The 19,909-nt window shown below is 47.4% G+C and overlaps 2 protein-coding genes across 2 annotated transcripts; both read left to right on the top strand.

Annotated features, from left to right (window-relative positions):
- The first annotated feature begins 609 nt into the window (after positions 1–609).
- MTMR11 (myotubularin related protein 11) lies at positions 610–9,650 on the top strand. Its single transcript, XM_004002437.5, is given in 18 exon segments — positions 610–908; positions 1,255–1,345; positions 2,282–2,403; positions 2,765–2,825; positions 2,996–3,138; positions 3,608–3,686; positions 3,817–3,952; positions 4,202–4,289; positions 4,447–4,535; positions 4,621–4,745; positions 5,194–5,260; positions 5,505–5,575; positions 6,090–6,256; positions 6,518–6,691; positions 7,807–7,983; positions 8,414–8,707; positions 8,984–9,118; positions 9,120–9,650. Coding segments are annotated over 18 exon segments (2,142 nt in total). The 5' UTR covers positions 610–842; the 3' UTR covers positions 9,177–9,650.
- An 833-nt stretch (positions 9,651–10,483) lies between these two features.
- Positions 10,484–14,186, top strand: SF3B4 (splicing factor 3b subunit 4). Its single transcript, XM_004002436.5, has 6 exons — positions 10,484–10,554; positions 11,001–11,129; positions 11,361–11,903; positions 12,223–12,429; positions 13,404–13,577; positions 13,773–14,186. Exons 1-6 carry the CDS (start codon positions 10,521–10,523, stop codon positions 13,958–13,960), a joined length of 1,275 nt encoding a protein of 424 aa, XP_004002485.1. The 5' UTR covers positions 10,484–10,520; the 3' UTR covers positions 13,961–14,186.
- The last annotated feature ends 5,723 nt before the right edge of the window (positions 14,187–19,909 follow it).

Below are 19,909 nucleotides of genomic sequence, written 5' to 3'. Positions count from 1 at the left end.
TGATTAAGTGTTTAGATCTTTTCTTTGGGCCTCCCACCCCCAGCCACAGAACTTGCACGCACCTGTACCTGTGTCAGCATCCTGCAGATATTTCAGTTTCTCTCCCTACTCTTCCACTGCACCCTTCATATGAGATGTTTCACACTCTCTGGAGAAGGATATACAAAAACACTTCCTCTCACCCCCATCCCAGTTCTTGGGCTTCCCCAGGCAAAAATCCCAAGGGCCAATTTCCATTTATTTCTTCTCAACTACTTTAGTTCAGACTGTCAGGAGAGGTTGTAAGGAGGCCTGAAGTACCTTTAATCATTCCTCACATCCCCTTAAAGAAGACAAAAACAGCTTCCCAGGGAAGCCATCAGTGAGAGTCCAGGGAAGTGGCCCAAATGATTCCAGTTTAATACTTGTCATTACTGCTTCCCTCAAATAGTCTCCAAAGCTCATGAACAGAAAGAGGATAGGATCTGGGTTTGGAGTAAAGAAGGGAATGTGGTTTTCTCAGTTCCCCAATTTTTCCTCACCTTTCTTAGGCTCTTCCACTTTCTCTCCACTTTTCCAAAATTGTGTGTCTTCTCCTTTAAGGGGCTGGGCATCTCTTCCGCCCTCTCCAGAGTCGACTGAAGTTTCCGTGGAGCCTTCTCTAGCTGGACTGGACACACCTCTCAGAAGACCCCAAATCGTGCTCCTTGCACCTCAAGTGCTCCTTTCCCTTGAATCTTCCTCCTGCCCTTCTCCCTGACTTCCCTCCTGCTAGCTACAGGATTCAGCTTCTCCCCAAGGGGCTTGAGCATCCTCGAGGTTTTCCACCCTTGACCGCTCCATCCCCGGATGGAGCCAGAGAAATGTGGTGGGGGGGCCGGGGCCAGAGTTTCAACATCGCCCCCCAGAAGGAAGAGCCAGAGATGGGGGTAAGGAGAGGAAAAGGGCTTGGGGGAGGGGTTTGTCATCTAGAGTGTGCGAATGGGGATGATGTGGAGAAAGAGAAGAATCCAGAGGAGGCGGAGGGTATTTCTCATATCAGCCTCTGGTTGACAGTGCTTGGTCTTTTTTGCAGTCTCAAGTTCATTGTCTCATTATCCATTAACCAGCCCCTCCCTCCCTTAACTATCTGCCAACGCCTGTCCTGAGCTCTCCACAGCCACTGATCTCAGTTTCTCCTGAGAGTCTGAGTGTAGGCCTCCAAAGGTGGCTGCTGAAGTAACCCCAGACTCCAGGACCAGAGAAGCTTGGGGATTAATCCTACACCCTTCACAGCTCTCTGGACCGAAGTCTGTCCAGGGAACTGGGATGCCAGAGCCCAGGAGTCGTCAGCTGGGCAGCTGCCTGGCCTCTGGAGGCCTCCCAGGTAATAATGCCTTCCCAATACTTCTGATTTCCAGACTGTTCCAAATTTCACCCTCCTCAAACCCTGTTTCAAACCTCACTAAAGATACCTCTGTATTCCTCTTCTGGTTCAAAGTGCTTTTACCTGAGATTTGCTCTGTTCTCTGCCTAGGGCTGGTTGGAGCTTGATGGTCCCTCTGTTTTCTTGACCCTGTTACTCCTCTCATTTACTTATTCAAAAATATTTGAGGGCCTAAAATCTCTCCTCCTAAGTTTTCATTCTTGTGGGGTTAAGGAGGAATCTTAGTCTTTCCTCTTTAGATTCTCCTGTCTGTTGCCGAAAAACTGGCCTCTGTTCACCTATGCTGAATAGAAAGAGCTTTAAAGGAGACAGAGCTTTAAAGGAGTATAAAAGAGTAGCTTTATTACTTTGCCAGGCAAAGGGGGCCGCAGCAAGCTAACGCTTTCAAGACTGTGCCCTTCCCCTTCCTGGGAAGTTGGAAGAGGTCTCATAGTTTTAGGGTGGGAAAATGGAACTGAAGATAAGGATCAGGGTTGATGTAGCCATGTATTCTTCTCTTAGAGTCACTGGAATCATTAGGGCTGGCTTTGGGTCACTCCAGAACAGGTTCTGGTGGTCCTCGAGGTCATCGTCCTATGACATTCTTTCTGGAAAGAAGGATGCTCCCAGAGGAAAGGAGTGTTAGGGAAAGTTGTCTTGGAGGGGTAAACATCAAGTAGCCAGAAGGCAATCATTTTCAGAGTGTAATTAAGCAAGAAAGAGAAGGAGAACAAACATGGGTAGGTTGAGTGAGTGGAGAGAATAAAGGCTGCATAAGGGCTAACAGTGGAGTGCCTCAACTAGTTTCTGCTACAGAATGTCTGAGAGGAGTGTGTGTATACGAGTGGCGGCAACCCTGCGAACAGTCATAACCTGGCTTCCCTTCTTGCCCTGCAGGGGAGCAGATTCTAGCATGGGCCCCGGGGGTGAGGAAGGGGCTGGAACCTGAAATTCCTGGAACCCTGATCTGCAGCAACTTGAGGGTCACCTTCCAGCCCCGTGGATGGCAGCGGAGTCAGGTGAGAAGGTTAGGGCAGTGGAAAGGACAACTAGTGTCAAGTGGAAAGGGAGTCTAGAAGATTTAGACAAACATTATAGAAGTGAGAGGCTGCTAAGTCACTTCAGTCATGTCTGACTCTGTGCGACCCCAGAGACGGCAGCCTACCAGGCTCCTCTGTCCATGGGATTTTCCAGACAAGAGTACTGGAGTGGGGTGCCAGTGCCTTCTCCGAGAAGTGAGAGAGTTATGCTTTAAAGGCTGTCTTCTAAGAGTATCAAGGATTGTCATTGGGAAGCATCTCTAGGGAGGTTAGGGCTGTCAAGGTAGGACAATGAACGAGACTTCAGATGTCTTTAGCGTCAGTCATGTGCTTCCTCTAGGAGACTCCCCTGAGCAGTGAGTATGATTTTTCCCTGGCCAACATTGGGCGATTAGAGGCTGGTAAGTGTGGCGGTTTGGTGAAAGGGCTCACTGTGGGTGCTGGAACCCTTCCTCATCCTTCCTCTATTCTCAGAGGACAGACTGAGTGGATGGAGTGGGATGGGCTGGAAGAGTTCCTCCTAGAGGGACCCTGATCCATGGCTATACCACTCTTTAATTCTTGACTTCAGTGAATGGCCCGTCCCGAGTCCAGCTCCTCCGTCCAGGGTCCCTGCTTAAATTTATCCCTGAGGAGATTCTGATTCACGGCCAAGACTTTCGACTACTCAGAGTTGGTTTTGAGGCTGGAGGACTAGAGCCTCAGGCCTTTCAGGTAAGAGGTCTCCAACCCAAGAATCCCTCCTCCCCTTAGAATCTTAGGATCCTTTCCTTGGCAATCCCCAATAGTCCCATCTCTCAAGATCCCTCTCATCATTCTCTCTGCTTCTCTCCTCTAGGAAAAACTAAAATTAGAGTATGGTGAAAGTGAAGGCTTGAGTTCTAGCCCAGCATTGCCAATTATCAGGAGTATAACTGTGGACGAGTGTCTTCCTTTGAAAAACAGGGAGGGTTGGACAAGATTCTTCCCAAGATTCCTCCCAGCACTACCATTCTGTCATTTTGTGGTTCTAAATGTGTTCTCCTGACTCCAGTTCTCATGACCAGTGGAAGCTCCCTTAGTTAGGGACTGTCTTTGCTTTTCTTCTCTATTAGTGGCCGAGATGGTGAAACAATATAAGAGCCTTATTGCCTCCTTTTCACTTTAGTGTGAGGCAAAGGATGGGCTGTCGTTTCTTCTACAGGTGACCATGGCCATTGTCCAAGCCAGAGCTCAGAACAGTCCAGCCCAACAGTATGCAGGGATAACCCTGAGCAAGGCTGGTGAGTGAGGGTGCTCTGGGGTAAAGAAAGGGTAGAGTCTGAAAAGCAGAAGCTGGCTGGAGACAGAAGAGCTAAGCTGTCTCTGGTTCTTCTTCCTCCTCCTCTTGTGCTGGCTGACCTCCTGCCCTAGGCCAGAGTTCTGACTCCAGAAAACCACCTATTCCCCTCTTGGAGACAACAGAAGACTGGGAGACTGAGCGGAAAAAGCAGGCAGCCAGGGGCTGGAGGGTCAGCACTGTCAATGAGAGGTTCGACGTAGCCACCAGGTGATGCCCCAGTCCACCCAACCCCGTGCTGCGCCATCAATCTTCTCATGCTACTCTGATCTTCTAAAATTTGGGACTTCCCACAAACTCCAGACTCCAAGGACATCCACAAAGCTAGCCCCTTTATCCCCTAGATCTCTAAACCTGAGATCCTTCAGAAAGATCCCTTCCTAAGCAACTTCCTTATAACAGGTTTGCATTGTATTGAGGTCACTGGGCCATGCTGTGACATAACTCTCAATTTCACAGCCTCCCTCGTTACTTCTGGGTCCCTAACCGAACGCTGGACAGTGAGGTCAGGAGAGCATTTGGCCACTTCCATCAGGGCCGTGGACCGGTCAGTGTGGGGATGATGGTAATATTTGGGGATTAGAGGGTCATGGGAGGTTAGCGGTCACTGTGAAGGGAGGGGATCCCTGAGGTCAGTGTTGGGGCAAGGGTAGGGTGGGGCTAGGATTTTCTCCCTCAGTGATCCTTATCTCATCCATGTGAAGCGCCTGTCCTGGCATCACCCTGGGGGCAGTGATCTTCTTCGTTGTGGGGGCTTCTATACAGCCAGTGACCCCAACAAGGAGGATATCAGGTGAGGGGAGGTTTGATAAGCAGAATCAAGGGTTAGATGTGAGGGGCAGACACCTTCCCTTACTTTTTGATTCCCTTCCCTCCAGAGCAGTGGAGTCCATGCTTCAGGCTGGGCATTCAGACGTTGTCCTTGTAGACACCATGGATGAGCTGCCTAGTCTTGCAGATGTCCAACTTGCCCACCTGAGGCTGAGGGCCCTCTGCCTGCCTGGTGAGATAAACTTTGACCCCTCACCCCACCTCTAGGTCTGTTGACCCTAACCTGGTTTTACCCTTTTACCTGATATGGATGAGAACTCCTTCAGCCCAATAATCCTTCGTTTTCCACTCAACACCCATTTCCCACAGACTCATTGATTTCCTGTCTTCCTGATCCCAACATTTTTGTTTTTTAAGGCAGCTTTATTGAAATATAATTTATGTACCATAAAATTCACCCTTCACCCATCTTGAGTGCACAATTCAATGCATTTCATTGTATTTACAATGTTGTACAACCATCACAACTTAATTGTAGAAACCTCATAGCCATTTATAGTTACTTCTCATTCCTTTCCCCATAAGCAACAACTACCCAACTTATTACCCCTTAATTCTGGACCCTGAATCCCCAGTTCTCCTGATCTCTTTGCCTTTCTGACTTCTCTGCACTCTCTCAGATTCATCTGTGGCTGAGGATAAATGGCTCTCAGCTCTGGAAGGAACACGATGGTTGGACTACACCAGGTAATCCATCTTTTTCTGGCATGATTTATAATTCAAACTTCTGTTAACTTGGACTCCTCAGTCTTCCATTAACTCTTCTCCTTGGTTCCCCAAGAAGACTGTTATTTGTTGCTCCTTAGAAGGCGGCTGGGGGGTGGGGGGTGCGCGGGCAGGAATTGGGAGTCTGCCCCCATAGTATCCCATGACCCATCACTCCCTTCCTCTAGGCCTATTGTTCTCTTCTCTTCCTCGCCCACCCCTCCAGGTCTTGTCTTCGAAAGGCCAGTGACATCTCAGTCTTAGTGACATCCAGGGTTCGCTCTGTAGTACTTCAAGGTGAGTTTCTTGGGCCAACCCACTCCATTCCTTGCCTTTTTTCTTTACTCACCTGACTGGATTCTGCTCAGGGAGGTCTAGAGTTTGCTTGTCCCCTTCCAGTGCTGGCATCCTCTCTCGTTTTGCTAGGAACTACTCGTGTTTCAGGGCTACTTCTGCCTCCCCATTAAGCTTGTGGTCCCTAACAGAGGGCTTCTCAGCCTTGTTCCTGTCCTTCCATCAGTGGATGGGGGCTTGGATTGGGGGCTGGGGAAGGAAAATGAGGAAAACTGGTTTGGCATTTGATTCTGCTTCCTACATGTGAAGCTGGGTATTTCTTGGTGGAGTGTATGAAGTGAATCACTCAAGGTCTTTGTTTTTTCTTCACTTTTATGTGCCCTCTCAATCCTACCTACCCAAAACTTTCCCCCTCTGTGCCTCTTACTTCCTCCTGCCATGTTTCCTTTTCTCACTCTCTTCTGCCCTAGTTTCTTGGTCTTTCTTTCTTTGTCCCTTATCTCTCTTTATCACCCAGAGCGCGGTGATCGTGATTTCAATGGCCTCCTCTCTTCACTCGTCCAGCTGCTTTCAGCCCCTGAAGCCCGAACACTGCTTGGCTTCCAATCATTAGTGCAACGAGAGTGGGTGGCAGCTGGACATCCTTTCCTGACCCGACTTGGGGGATCTGGGGCCAGTGAAGAGGTGAGAATGTTTGGGGAGGATGTTATTAAGAAGTAGAGGGATGAGAAAATGACATACTAAAATCCACTGGAGGTGAATTAGGTCCAAATTAGGTCTGAGGTTGGGCTGAGCTTGAAAGGAGATCCAGATGAGGGACCCCAACCCCCTACCTCAACTGATTTCCACCCCCTGACCTCCTTAGTGTCCCCATTCCCACGTCATTCATCCTCTCCATTTAAGTCCCCACACACCCTTCCAACCTCTTAATTTCCCTCTTCTCAGGCCCCAGTGTTTCTCCTCTTCCTTGACTGCGTCTGGCAGCTCCTCCAGCAGTTTCCAGCTGAGTTTGAATTTTCTGAGTTCTTCCTTCTTGCTCTTCATGACAGTGTCAGAGTTCCTGACACCCTTACATTCTTGAGAGACACCCCCTGGGAGCGTGGAAAGCAGAGTGGACAGGTCAGTGACTTCCATTTTTGGCTTTCCCCTACCCATTAAGTACTCTCTGGGAGTTTCCTGGTGGGCTAGTGGTGAGGATTCTGGGCATTCACTGCCATGGCCCAGGTTCAATTACTGGTCGGGGGAACTAGGATCCCACAAGCAGTTTAGTCAACAAAAGAACTACTCTCTGAAGTTTACCCTTGAATATGAAAAGTGGTCTGCGGGTGGGAAAGGGGGAGGAGGTTGGCGCTTTCTTTCAGGACTGGACTTTCACCCTACATCTGATTCTTTTCTTTGTGTGTGGCTGTGCTGGGTCCTCATTGCTGAGTGGGCTCTTCTTTCAGTTCAGTTCAGTCGCTCAATAATGTCCGACTCTTTGCGACCCCATGAATCGCAGCACGCCAGGCCTTCCTGTCCATCACCAACTCCCGCAGTTCACTCAGACTCACGCCCATCGAGTCAGTGATGCCATCCAGCCATGTCATCCTCTGTCGTCCCCTTCTCCTCCTGCCCCCAATCCCTCCCAGCATCAGAGTCTTTTCCAATGAGTCAACTCTTCGCATGAGGTGGCCAAAGTACTGGAGTTTCAGCTTCAGCATCATTCCCTCCAAAGAAATCCCGGGGCTGATCTCCTTCAGAATGGACTGGTTGGATCTCCTTGCAGTCCAAGGGACTCTCAAGAGTCTTCTCCAACACCACAGTTCAAAAGCATCAATTCTTCGGTGCTCAGCTTTCTTCACAGTCCAACTCTCACATTAGTTGCAGCAAATTCTCCAGTTGTGGTGCATGGAGTTCTCATTGTGGTGGCTTCTTTTGTTGTGAATGGGCTCTAGGGTGTGCAGGCTTCAGTAGTTGTGGCATGTGGGCTCACAGTAGTTGTGACTCCCAAGCTCTAGATCACAGGCTCAACAGTCATGGTGCTCAGGCTTAGTTGCTTCAAGGTAGATAAGATCTTCCTGGACCAGGGATTGAACCTGTGCCTCTTGCACTGGCAGGTGGATTCTTTACCACTGAGCCACCAGGGAAGCCTTACATCTGATTCTTAGAATAAGATGAGTTTCACGATTTATCTCTAAACTGGGGAGGATTATATATTTTTGTTTAACCTTCCTCTTCTTGTTTCCTCTGTCTAGTTCAACAACTATACACAAGTCTATACCCCTGGGTTCCCAGGGGCTGGGAACTCTATTAACCCACAACTATCTGTCTGGGACTGGAATTTACGCTACAGCAATAAACAAATACTACAATTCTGTAATCCTGGCTATAACCCAGAACACTGCCCAGATTCCTGGCTCCCTAGACAGCAGGTAAAGTGTCTGAAGTTCCTAAATTCCTTTGATTTTTTTCACAGGCTCATCCTACTAGATGAGGAGAGGTGATAGTGTCTGAGTTCCTCATTCCCCCTCTGGTGTCATTTATAGTCCTAACTGTCCCCAGGAAGACAGAAATCCTACAAATCACAAATGGCATCTTTTTTGGTCCTCCTCATCCTTATTAGTCTTCTTGTCTCATGCACACATTTTTATGTTTCCTTAAAATCAACTTTAATCAGTCCTGAGGCCTAGTTTGAAGTCTAATAAGGAGAGCAGATAAAGTGTTCTCAGGGGAAGGCTTGTAGTTTGATAACTGGTACAGTGTGCAGTGGGTGACAGCTGGACATTCCTTCATGACCCAGTTTGGGGAAACTGGGGGTCATCAGGTTTCTAAGTTGCCAGTTGATTTCCTGTTCCTCCTTAGCCAAGCTTCATGGTTCCTGGGCCCCCCAGTTCCGTGTGGCTCTTCTCTAGAGGGGCCCTGACACCCCTGAATCAACTCTGTCCTTGGCGGGACAGTCCCTCCCTGCTGGCAGTCTCCTCTCGTTGGCTCCCTCGACCTGCTATCTCTTCTGAAAGCCTGGCTGATCAGGAGTGGGGGCTCCCCTCACACTGGGGAGCTTGCCCTTTACCCCCGGGACTGCTGCTGCCTGGATGTCTGGGACCCCAGATCAGGCTCTGGAGACGCTGCTACCTGAGGGGAAGGCCTGAGGTCCAGGTGAGAAGGGAAGGCAAAAATTGGGAGTGGGAGAAGGGGTCTGACTTTTGAACCAGATGTTCTAGGAGAAACCAGATGTTTCCAGGAGCAGAAGGGCAAGGGTTTGGGGGACTGGGAAGTTAGATACCATTCCTATTGGTATCAAAGCGGATAGATTTGGGAGTGTGGGAAAACTGCTTCTGGCTTATATCAAGTGGAACCTAGGGGATAGCTGGAGGAGGAAAGGGAACTAAGAGAATTAAGGATCCTCTCTGCCTCTCTTCACCCTCTTCCCAGATGGGCCTCTCAGCTCCCACAATCTCTGGTCTCCAGGAGGAGCTATCCCATCTTCAAGAGTTATTAAGGAAATGGACACCACGAATATCTCCCGAGGATCACTCCAAGAAAAGAAACCCAAATACCATTCTCTCCCAATCCCGTTGAAATTGCTGGCTTTCTCATGGGCAGGGCAGAGGGTGGTCTGGGGTGAGGGAGAGTTTTGTCTAATCCTTCGGTTTTTCTTATCTGGTCTTGCTGCCTCAGCTTTCATAAACAAGATCACTGACCTGAGTTTCTATTGAGGATGAGTGGTGCTAACCTTATCCAACTCTTATCCTGCCTTGTTTGGTTTAAACAGTTCTTATCATTTGAAGAATTAAGAAACAACAACAATCCAGAAGACTGCCTCTCTTTTTCAGGGCAATTCCATGTCTTTGGGATGGAAATTTTGGATATTGCGCTGGTAAATTGTGATAATCAGATATACTGTTTATCAGTGCCAACAAGATGGCCTACAGACCTCCTTCTCACCTCCTCTTGCTGCTTAATTCCAATTTCTATTTCTTCCCTTATAGTTTTCTATGGGTATGGAATATACACAGGACACCCTATCTCTTCCAATTATATATTTTCATTGTGACATTTCTATTTAAGGAGTTCATTAAAGCACAATATTTATACACGCCGCTGGCATTGTTTGTGTCTGATTAAAGGAACCTTAGGTAAGGGAGTGGTGGGAGAGGAGGGAAAGGAATGTGACCCACGAAGGGACGGTACCGACCATATTACTGCTAAGGAAGTAAGGGGCTGGGCTGCGTGAGGCGCTGCAGGATTCACAATTTAAGGTCCTCTCTTCCGTGTAGACAGGGCAAAGGCACGCCCAGAGGTTGCTGGAGTTCAGGGTGTGCTCTGAAGGCCTCGGCCTCGGCCTCGGCCTCGGCCTCTGGGCTTCAGTATCAAACCCCCGTAAACTTCGGTACCACCCCACCTCCGAACCTCAGGTTCCCCTCCTATGCAGTGACTAGGCGAGCTCAGACATTCCACAATTCCTTCCCTGAGGAAAAAGGAAATACCTCAAGCTCAGGCCTGGGCTGTGAGGCCGCGTCTGTTCAAGGACTGCGGGTTGGGATGGACGGTTCTCCCCACGCCTTGCGTTGAGCGGTTCCTCTGTACACCCTTCTAAGGGGGAAAAAAAGGCTACAAAACACATGAAAACTAAAGTTTTGTTCTCCCAGCTTCTGAAGTGACAGTTTCGGGAGCAGTGTGACCCTTTAACTTCTAGCACTGCCTTAAAAGAGACAGAACGTTTCCTTTTCACTTTCCCCGCCGCGTCCGCTCATAGTAGCACTTCTGCACGGGAGCGTGGACCGAAGCGCACCGCTACTTCAGCCGCTTCCAGTCTCAGCGTCTCCTAAGATGGCCGAGGCCGCTTCCGGCTCCTCCCCTGCCGCGGCCCCGCCCACCACCTCACGTCAGCCTTCGCCTCGGAAGCGGAAGTAGTGACTGAGGTCAGGGGGCGGGATCGCTGCCTGGAGACGGCGGGAGCGCTTTCGCCATGGCTGCCGGGCCGATCTCCGAGCGAAACCAGGGTGACTGGAGGGGACAGACCCAGAATGGACTCTGGGGGTTTGAGGGACCTCGACTAGGCCCAGCAATGTTTCCGCTGGGGCGGGAGATTTTGCCTTTCCGAAGGGCGCCAGACTGGTCCCGATGCCTTATGGGGACGGGATGGACAGACTTGAGGCCTATAGTTGTGATGCTGTGTCCAGTCCTCTGCTGCCTTCCCACTCAAAAAAAAAAAAAAGAAAAAGAAAAGTTACAGAGTGAACTTGCACCGTCACTCTAAATTAGACATAAGATTGTCTATTTTCTGGAAAGGAGGAGCTTCTAAAAGCTTAATCTAACATCTTTTTGTTTTTTCGCTTTTCTACCCCATCTCCACGTCCACTTCCTCCGCCTGGGTTCCATCTTCATGTTCCCGTTACCTCCCTATTTCCCCTCATCTCTGTCCTTACCTCTTAATCCTGTCTTCCAGATGCCACTGTGTACGTGGGGGGCCTCGATGAGAAGGTTAGCGAACCACTGCTGTGGGAACTATTTCTCCAGGCAGGACCAGTAGTGAACACGCACATGCCAAAGGATAGAGTCACTGGTCAGCACCAAGGTGAGTACACGGCAAAAAGTACAGTTATCTATGAAAGGGACAGACTGCTCCTGGAGGTCTCCAGTGATATTAAGTTTTGGAGTGAGCAAACTAAAGATTTTGTTTCTGGAACCATTCTCAATTGAAGTTGGGATTATTATTTCTTATCCTTTGTGCTTTAGAAGACAAATGAGTTATAAACTCGTTTTTAAATCACTTCAGTTGCTAACCTCTTCTTTTCCACTTCCCCAGGCTATGGCTTTGTGGAATTCTTGAGTGAGGAAGATGCTGACTATGCCATTAAGATCATGAACATGATCAAACTCTATGGGAAGCCAATACGGGTGAACAAGGCATCAGCTCACAACAAAAACCTGGATGTGGGGGCCAACATTTTTATTGGGAACCTGGACCCGGAGATTGATGAGAAGTTGCTTTATGATACTTTTAGCGCCTTTGGGGTCATCTTACAAACCCCCAAGATTATGCGGGACCCTGACACAGGCAACTCCAAAGGTTATGCCTTTATTAATTTTGCTTCATTTGATGCTTCGGATGCAGCGATTGAGGCCATGAATGGGCAGTACCTCTGTAACCGCCCAATCACTGTGTCCTACGCATTCAAGAAGGACTCCAAGGGTGAGCGCCATGGCTCAGCCGCTGAAAGACTTCTGGCAGCACAGAACCCACTCTCCCAGGCTGACCGCCCTCATCAGCTATTTGCAGATGCACCCCCTCCACCATCTGCTCCCAATCCTGTGGTATCATCATTGGGATCTGGGCTTCCTCCACCAGGTAAAGCTTTTGATAAAAAATGTTTGTGTTGGGTTGGGAAGGGTGGGGCCAGGAAGAAGGAAAAATAACCTGGCAAGGAGAGGACATTGAGTCATTAGGTGATGAGAAAGGGGTTGAGGGATGATGATTGTGGTGGGAAGAAAGTTGTTGAGTTTTCTCCAGAAGGTTGTTGTTCAAGTCACTTAATGTTGCCGCTGACTTCAGAGAGCTGGGAGGAGGGGAAAAGAGCTCATTCGGCCTGGAGAGGCCAGGGTGGAACAGGCTCTCTAAAGGCACTCTCTGCTCACTATCATTAACTGTTTTTCCATTTTCTCTATAGGCATGCCTCCTCCTGGCTCCTTCCCACCTCCAGTACCACCTCCTGGAGCCCTTCCTCCTGGGATACCCCCAGCCATGCCACCACCACCTATGCCTCCTGGGGCTGGAGGACATGGTCCCCCATCAGCGGGAACCCCAGGGGCTGGACATCCTGGACACGGACACTCACATCCTCACCCATTCCCACCTGGTGGGATGCCCCATCCAGGTGAGCGTTCTTTGCTGGGAAGGAGAGGGATGAGCTTGATGGAGGAGCTCTGTCAGCACTTAATGCTGCTGTTCTTTGTCCTTTAACAATAATAGATAGTGCCCAAGCTCTCCTTTCTTTCAGACATTCTTTTAGGAAAAAAATGCAAGATACTTTACCGTTTATTTTAACAACCATCATGCTGTCTTCATTTCTTGTTTAAGTTTTACCAAAGAGAACAACAGGCTCTCTGCATTGGTTCTTTACCACTAGCGCCACCTGGGAAGCCCAGGCTCTCCTATCCTCATTATTTCACACCTAATTTATTTTAGTAATACCCTAACTGACACTTTGACTCTAATTATCTCTACTTTGATTGACTATCTCAGAGTAATTTTTCTTAAATACAGATATTCACACACCTTTGCTCAAAATTCTTCTGGTTGTTCCTTTTTACTTACAGAGTGAAACCCAAACTCGCTATCATAGCATTCTAGGCTTTGCATAATCTGGCTCCTGCCTGTTACTCCCATGACTACAAGCTGTTCTACTGGGTTTCCTTTAACATACTGTGCTGTTGATCACATCCATGCTTTGCACCTGCTGATTTTTTTCTGCCTGGAATGTTCTTTTCCCACTCTGTTGTCCACCTGAAAAATTCCTGTTCATCCTTTAGAATTAGATCTTTGCTGTGACAGTGTCTCTGTTATCTTCCCAGATTCTATTCAGTAGAATAATCACGCCATTCTGCAGCACTGTTACAATGCCTAAATCATGGAAGGAGCAAATGGGCTTCAGGGACTGGGGAGCTGTAGGGTAGTTGGTTGATTTATTCTCTTGGGATGGAGTCAAAGATAAGGGCACTTTTTACCAGCTTTAATTTCTGTATTCTATCTGATGTCACTTTCTTCATTTTCTTCTCTGTCTTCTTTGCCCTCCTGTCTTCTAACTTCCTTTTGTCTCATTTCTCACTGTGTCTTGTTTTGTTCTCATAGGGATGTCTCAGATGCAGCTGGCCCACCATGGCCCTCATGGCTTAGGGCACCCCCACGCTGGGCCGCCTGGCTCTGGGGGGCAGCCACCACCCCGACCACCACCTGGAATGCCTCATCCTGGACCTCCTCCAATGGGCATGCCCCCCCGAGGGCCTCCGTTTGGCTCTCCTATGGGTGAGTAGTCTTTAGCCACCTCCCTCATCCTCACATATTGTTCTTGCAGCTTGTTTTGTCACACCTCTTATCCCCTGCACTTTCTTTTCTTCTCTTTCTTTTCACTATCTCCCAGTGTATCCTCTCCTTACATTGTCCCAATATGAACTGTCTCCTATTCCTTGTTTTTACTTTGTTTTCCTTTTTTACCTGCAGGTCACCCAGGTCCTATGCCTCCGCATGGTATGCGTGGACCTCCTCCACTGATGCCTCCTCATGGATACACTGGCCCTCCACGACCTCCACCCTACGGCTACCAGCGGGGGCCCCTCCCTCCACCCAGACCTACTCCCCGACCTCCAGTGCCCCCTCGAGGCCCACTTCGAGGCCCTCTCCCTCAGTGATTTCTCATTGTTTTTCCTCCTGTTGTAGCCTCCCAATATCTATTCACTTCCTTGGACCAATCAGAGTTGCTATAGCTCCGAGGGGCTAAGGCACTAATCCCTCTCAGGCCTTTCTTTTGTAAGTGTAATTTTTTCACAGGAGGCTGTATTTTATTTTATTTTTTCCTATGTTGGCCCTAAGTGTTTTACAAATACCCAGAGAAAATTAAACTAAACTCCTTGTTTATCGTTTGTGGTGCTTAACTTGACAGAATAACTTCTTTTTCTCTGAGAAGAGATGTCCGTATATTGGGAGAAGAACGGTAAGGTAGGAGTGAGGGTGTTTATTCCAAGTTTTAAAGACTTACTCTATAATGTGCTATTGCAAATGCTGGACTGCTGTGTACTGCAGCACTTGATTCATTACATCAAAGTTATACATAAGATGAAGACCCAGTATCTACGGCATAGTTGTTGTGAGTACTAAGTTAGAATAGAAGTAAAGTTCCTAGAAATAAGATGGCAAAAATAGGAAGTAACATGCACAAAGCTATTCATTGCAGCACTATTTGCAATAACAGATTGGAAACAACTCTCATATCAGTCAGTAGGGGACTGGTTGAATAAACTGGTAAATCTATACAGTAGGATACTAAGCATCAGTAAAAAGGAATGAGGGAGACTCTACACACTGATTGGAGAGATCACGAGGCTATATTAAGTGAAGAAAGTAGCATGTAGAACAGAAGGCATAATGTGCTTTCTTATCTAAAGGGTGACACATAATGTATGTTGTACATTTGTCTCTATTTTAAAAATGAAAGGATAGGGCTTCCCTGGAGCTCCAGAGGTTATCTGCTTCTACTGCAAGGGCCACAGATCCAATCCCTGGTCGGAGAGCTAAGATCCCTCATGCTACACGGCCAGAAAAAGGAAGGATAAACCATAAACTAATGGAAATTGATACCCACTGGGGGAAGGGAAGGAATATGGAGGGAAACTGGATTTCTCAAGTCCAATACTATGTTATTGTGGAACCATGTATCTTAAATGGTAGCAAAGTAATTGCAATGGGACTGTAGGAACTCAGTAATCCTTCATTTTCTTTTGTTCTTTATACTGCCAAATATCTTGGGTAAGGGGTTTGTATCTTATTCCTATTTCCTTTCTCCTCAGGCCTTCCAAACCTGATTTCCATCATATTTAAATCTGTGCTTAGACTTTAAGTAACTAGATCAAATCCAATGGCCTATTCTTTCCTTTGCCACATTTAATCCCGTTATATCATCCTCTTCTCCAAAGCTCTTTATGGCTTATGTAACCACGAACTTTCTTAAACTCCAGGCAAGAAAAGGTAAGCCTGGCCCTCTTGTTCTTTTGCATCGTTCTCATTCAGGTAATATCGTACACACAAGGACTCTGCTGGTGGCCACTGAAGATACAAAGATGAGCAGGGCAGTTCTGCTGTCTGATCATTACCAGGGGGTTGTGAAAGTGTTAGTCGCTCAGTTGTGTCTGACTCTGTGTCCCCATGGATCATAGCCCACGAGGCTTCTCCGACCATGGAATTCTCCAGGCAAGAACACGAGTGGGTTGCCATTTCCTTCTCCAGGGCATCTTCCCAATCCAGGGATCAAACCTGGGTCTCCCACCTTGCAGGCAGTCTCTACCGTCTGAGCCACCAGGGCAGTAGACTGATATATAAGAGATTATTATGAAACAAAATATTTTGAGAGCGGAAGGAAGGGTATCCAACCTGGCTTGAAAGTCCAAGAAAACTTTCTGGGAAAATGATAGTTGAATGATCTTGAAGGTTAGAAGCTTCTCAGACTAAGATGAAGGGAAACTCATTCCAGATCTGTGGGATGCTTCTGAGCAGAAGTAAAAGACTGATAAATAGCATAGTCTGTAATGTGCTAAAGCTAAAGCTGTTCAGTGCTGGAGGCAGGATGAGGTCAGAACCAGTCAGGGAGTGCCCAAAGATTAGTTCTCAGCCCTTCTCACATTGTGGCACAGAGAACCATTTCAAACAGCACACAGATAGGATGCTTCAGGCTTTACACTATTGGCTTAAGAATTCTAGGTTCCTCTGACCATGGGATTTCCCAGGCAAGAATACTGGAGTGGGTTGTCATTTCCTCCTCCAGGGGATCTTCCCAACCCAGGGATCGAACCAGCATCGAACCAGGAGAACCAGATTCTCCTGCATTGGCAGGTGGACTCTGCCACTTTACCACTGGGAAGCCTCCAGTGGGGAGATACTTAAAAGGCAAGTTAGGACGTGGTATTAGATTGGATACAATGAATGAAAGGAAGAGTGGAATCAAAGATGAGAGTATGCAGCAGGAAGAACTTGGGGAAGCAGGATAAAGATGATAAGCACAGTTTTGGGTATGTTGACTTTGTAGTGTGTTGGAAGGTGTGCAGGTTGAGTCATCTAGTGGATGTCTGATTACATATGTCAAAAGCTTGGGGGAGGGACTTCTCTGGCGATCCAGTGGTTAAGATTCTGTGCTTCCACTGCAGGGTGTACCGGTTTCCTCCCTGCTCGTGGAACTAAGAGCCTGCATGCAGCGCTTACATTGGCCAAACTAAAAACTTGGGGGAAGATTAGACACGGTATTTCACAGCATGACTGGATACCAGGCTTCTGAGTCACAAGGGGACGAACTGACCACCTTAATTTCAAGCAGAGTTCTGCTATATGTGGTCATAAACTGAGGTCCCAGAAATGCTTGGAACCTGGCATAGCCAGCAGCTGGATCCTGGCCCCACACGCCAGAGGCCAACACTGGAGCATCCCCAGGTGTTGGGAAGCTTTGTCTCAGTCTCTGTGTGCTTTCTGCCTTCAGGTTATCTATCAAATGAATGGATTCTTCTGAGATCTCACTTCCTTGATTGGAGATTGAACCTGGGCTGTGGCAGTGAAAGCCTGTAATCCTAACCACTAGGCCACCAGGGAACTCCTCCTATGAGGCATTTCTGGCTGTTTTCTGATATCATGTTGATGAATTCACACTGTCATAGAGTAAATTAGTGCCTTTGCTGAATTCCCTACTGTCTTTATTCAAACCACTGTTTTCTCAGGCATTTATTCTCAGAATCTCTGAGCTTTTATTCATTGAGTGATTCCCAAGTGCCTCCTCTAGTTATTAAGTTTGACTCCCCTAAACTCTCCTTTATCTCTCCACCCTCTGGTTCTTTCAGACTCTGCTGCTGGGGCTAAGTCGCTTCAGTCGTGTCCTACTCTGTGCGACCCCATAGACAGCAGCCCACCAGGCTCCCCCGTCCCTGAGATTCTCCAGGCAAGAACACTGGAGTCGGTTGCCATTTCCTTCTCCAATGCCTGAAAGTGAAAAGTGAAAGTGAAGTCGCTCAGTCATGTCTGACTCTTAGCGACCCCATGGACTGCAGCCTACCAGGCTCCTCCATCCATGGGATCTTCCAGGCAGGAGTACTGGAGTGGGGTGCCATTGCCTTCTCCATTTCAGACTCTGCTGCTACTGCTGCTAAGTTGCTTCAGTCGTGTCCTACTCTGTGCGACCCCATAGACAGCAGCCCACCAGGCTCCCCCGTCCCTGAGATTCTCCAGGCAAGAACACTGGAGTGGGTTGCCATTTTTGCTTAGCAGTTCTCTGAAAAGAGTACGCCTTGCTACTTCAGTTCACACATCTGTTTGTTTTTTAGTTTTTGTGCATCTTCTGACATTTGTAATCGCCCTCCCCCAAGCATGAAATTTTAATATCACTGATATGCTGTTGTATCTGTATATGTACTGTGGCCCTTTGGAAGGACATAAACGTAACATCTAAGATTCTCATCCCTGTACCAATTTTTGACTTCTTGGGAGGGGGGCAATACTACTCCCATTGACAATGCAGGCTCTAGACAATGGGTTCTTAATGTTTGTAGGCCATGGGACAGTCGTTTGAGAATATGACAAAACTATGGACCCTACCCAAGGAAAAAATGCATGCATGCATATTTACCCAATATCCTGAAGCAAAAATTCCAGAAGTTTCATGTATCCCAATCTAAGTATCCCTGCACTAAACTGAATCCCTTAAGAATCCTTAATGATTTTCTTTCTATTAATCTGTATCCCTTGAGAGTGTTGAAAGCTGTCTAATACATATAATAATTGTAAAAATGGTGGTGGTGGTGGTTTAGTTGTTAAGTCATGAACTCTTGTGTTCCCATGGACCATAGCCTGCCATGGGATTTCCATAAGATTCCCAAAGCAGGAATACTAAAGTGGGTTAGCATTTCCTTCTCCAGGGGATCTTCCTGATCCAGGGATTGAACTCTAGTCTCCAGCATTGCAGGCAGATTCTTTACTGACTGAGCCACTGGGGAAGTTCCAATTGTAAGAACAATAATAGCTAACATTTACTGAACTTTTACTGTATGCCAGGTACTGAACTGTTTTATATGCATTATCTCAATCCTTAAAACAATGCCTTAGGTAGATTTTACTTTTATGATTTTAGATTTTGCTTTTACACCAATTTTAAGATGGGGAAGCTGACATTAAGTTCCTTGACCAAGGTCACATGCTAAGAAGCGGTAGATGTAGTAATTGAAATAAGATCTGTGTGTATGCAGGTCGGAAGCAATAGTTCAAACTGGACATGGAACAACAGACTGGTTCCAAATAGGAAAAGGAGGACATCAAGGTTATATATTGGCACCCTGCTTATTTAACATATGCAGAGTACATCATGAGAAATACTGGGCTGGAGGAAGTACAAGCTGGAATCAAGATTGCCGGGAAAAATATCAATAACCTCAGATATGCAGATGACACCACCCTTATGGCAGAAAGTGAAGAAGAACTAAAGAACCCCTTGATGAAAGTGAAAGAAGAGAGTGAAAAAGTTGGCTTAAAACTCAACATTCCGAAAACTAAGATCATGGCATCCAGTCCCATCACTTCATGGCAAATAGATGGGGAAACAGTGGAAACAGTGGCTGACTTTGTTTTTCTGGGCCTCAAATCACTTCAGATGGTGATTGCAGCCATGAAATTAAAAGACACTTACTCCTTGGAAGGAAAGTTATGACCAACCTAGATAGCATATTAAAAAACAGAGACATTACTTTGTCAACAAAGGTCCGTCTAGTCAAGGCTATGGTTTTTCCAGTGGTCAAGTAATGGATGTGAGAGTTGGACTATAAAGAAAGCTGAGTGCAGAAGAACTGATGCTTTTGAACTGTGGTGTTGGAGAAGACTCTTGAGAGTCCCTTGGACTGCAAGGAGATCCAACCAGTCCACCCTAAAAGAGATCAGTCCTGGGTGTTCATTGGAGGGACTGATGTTGAAGCTGAAACTCCAATTCTTTAGCCACCTGATGTGAAGAGCTGACTCATTGGAAAAGACCCTGATACTGGGAAGGATTGAGGGCAGGAGGAGAAGGGGGACGACAGAGGATGAGATGGTTGGGTGGCATCACTGACTCAATGGACATGGGTTTGGGTGGACTCTGGGAGTTGGTTTTGGACAGGGAGGCCTGGCATGCTGCGGTTCATGGGGTCACAAAGAATTGGATATGACTGAGCGACTGAACTGAACTCCGTAGCCAACTGCATAGTCATGTTATATGCTTGTATTTACTGAATAAATACATGTTGAATGAATGAATGTTTTGCCTTGTGACTTATTGGCTTTCTATATAAGCTATCCCTTCTCTAACTGGATTAAAAGCTTTCCGAGGATAGGAATTTTGATGCTTCACTTGTTAACGTCTCTCATTGGAACTTTATGGTATCTTCTTTGCGACCCCATAGACTGTAGCCTATTGGGCTCCTCTGTCCATGGGATTTTCCAGGCAAGAATACTGGAGTGAGTTGCCATTTCCTTCTCCAGGAGATCTTCCCAACCCAGGGATCAAACCCCGGTCTCTCGCATTGTAGGCGGATGCTTTACCGTCTGAGCCACAAGGGAAGCCACTTATGGTATCTTAGAGAGGC

The sequence above is a fragment of the Ovis aries genome, chromosome 1, assembly GCF_016772045.2.
Source record: "Ovis aries strain OAR_USU_Benz2616 breed Rambouillet chromosome 1, ARS-UI_Ramb_v3.0, whole genome shotgun sequence".
Classification (NCBI taxonomy): Eukaryota; Metazoa; Chordata; class Mammalia; order Artiodactyla; family Bovidae; genus Ovis; species Ovis aries.
The sequence above is the reverse complement of the archived record's forward strand: the minus strand, read 5'-3'. Positions and strand labels throughout refer to the sequence as shown.

Bases quoted from the DNA above. Each gene is read 5' to 3' on its own strand.
- SF3B4 (XM_004002436.5), top strand. From the start codon at position 10,521: ATGGCTGCCGGGCCGATCTCCGAGCGAAACCAGG. The intron at 11,130-11,360 runs GTGAGTACACGG...CCACTTCCCCAG, and splicing joins AGTCACTGGTCAGCACCAAG to GCTATGGCTTTGTGGAATTC. The intron at 13,578-13,772 runs GTGAGTAGTCTT...TTTTACCTGCAG, and splicing joins TCCGTTTGGCTCTCCTATGG to GTCACCCAGGTCCTATGCCT.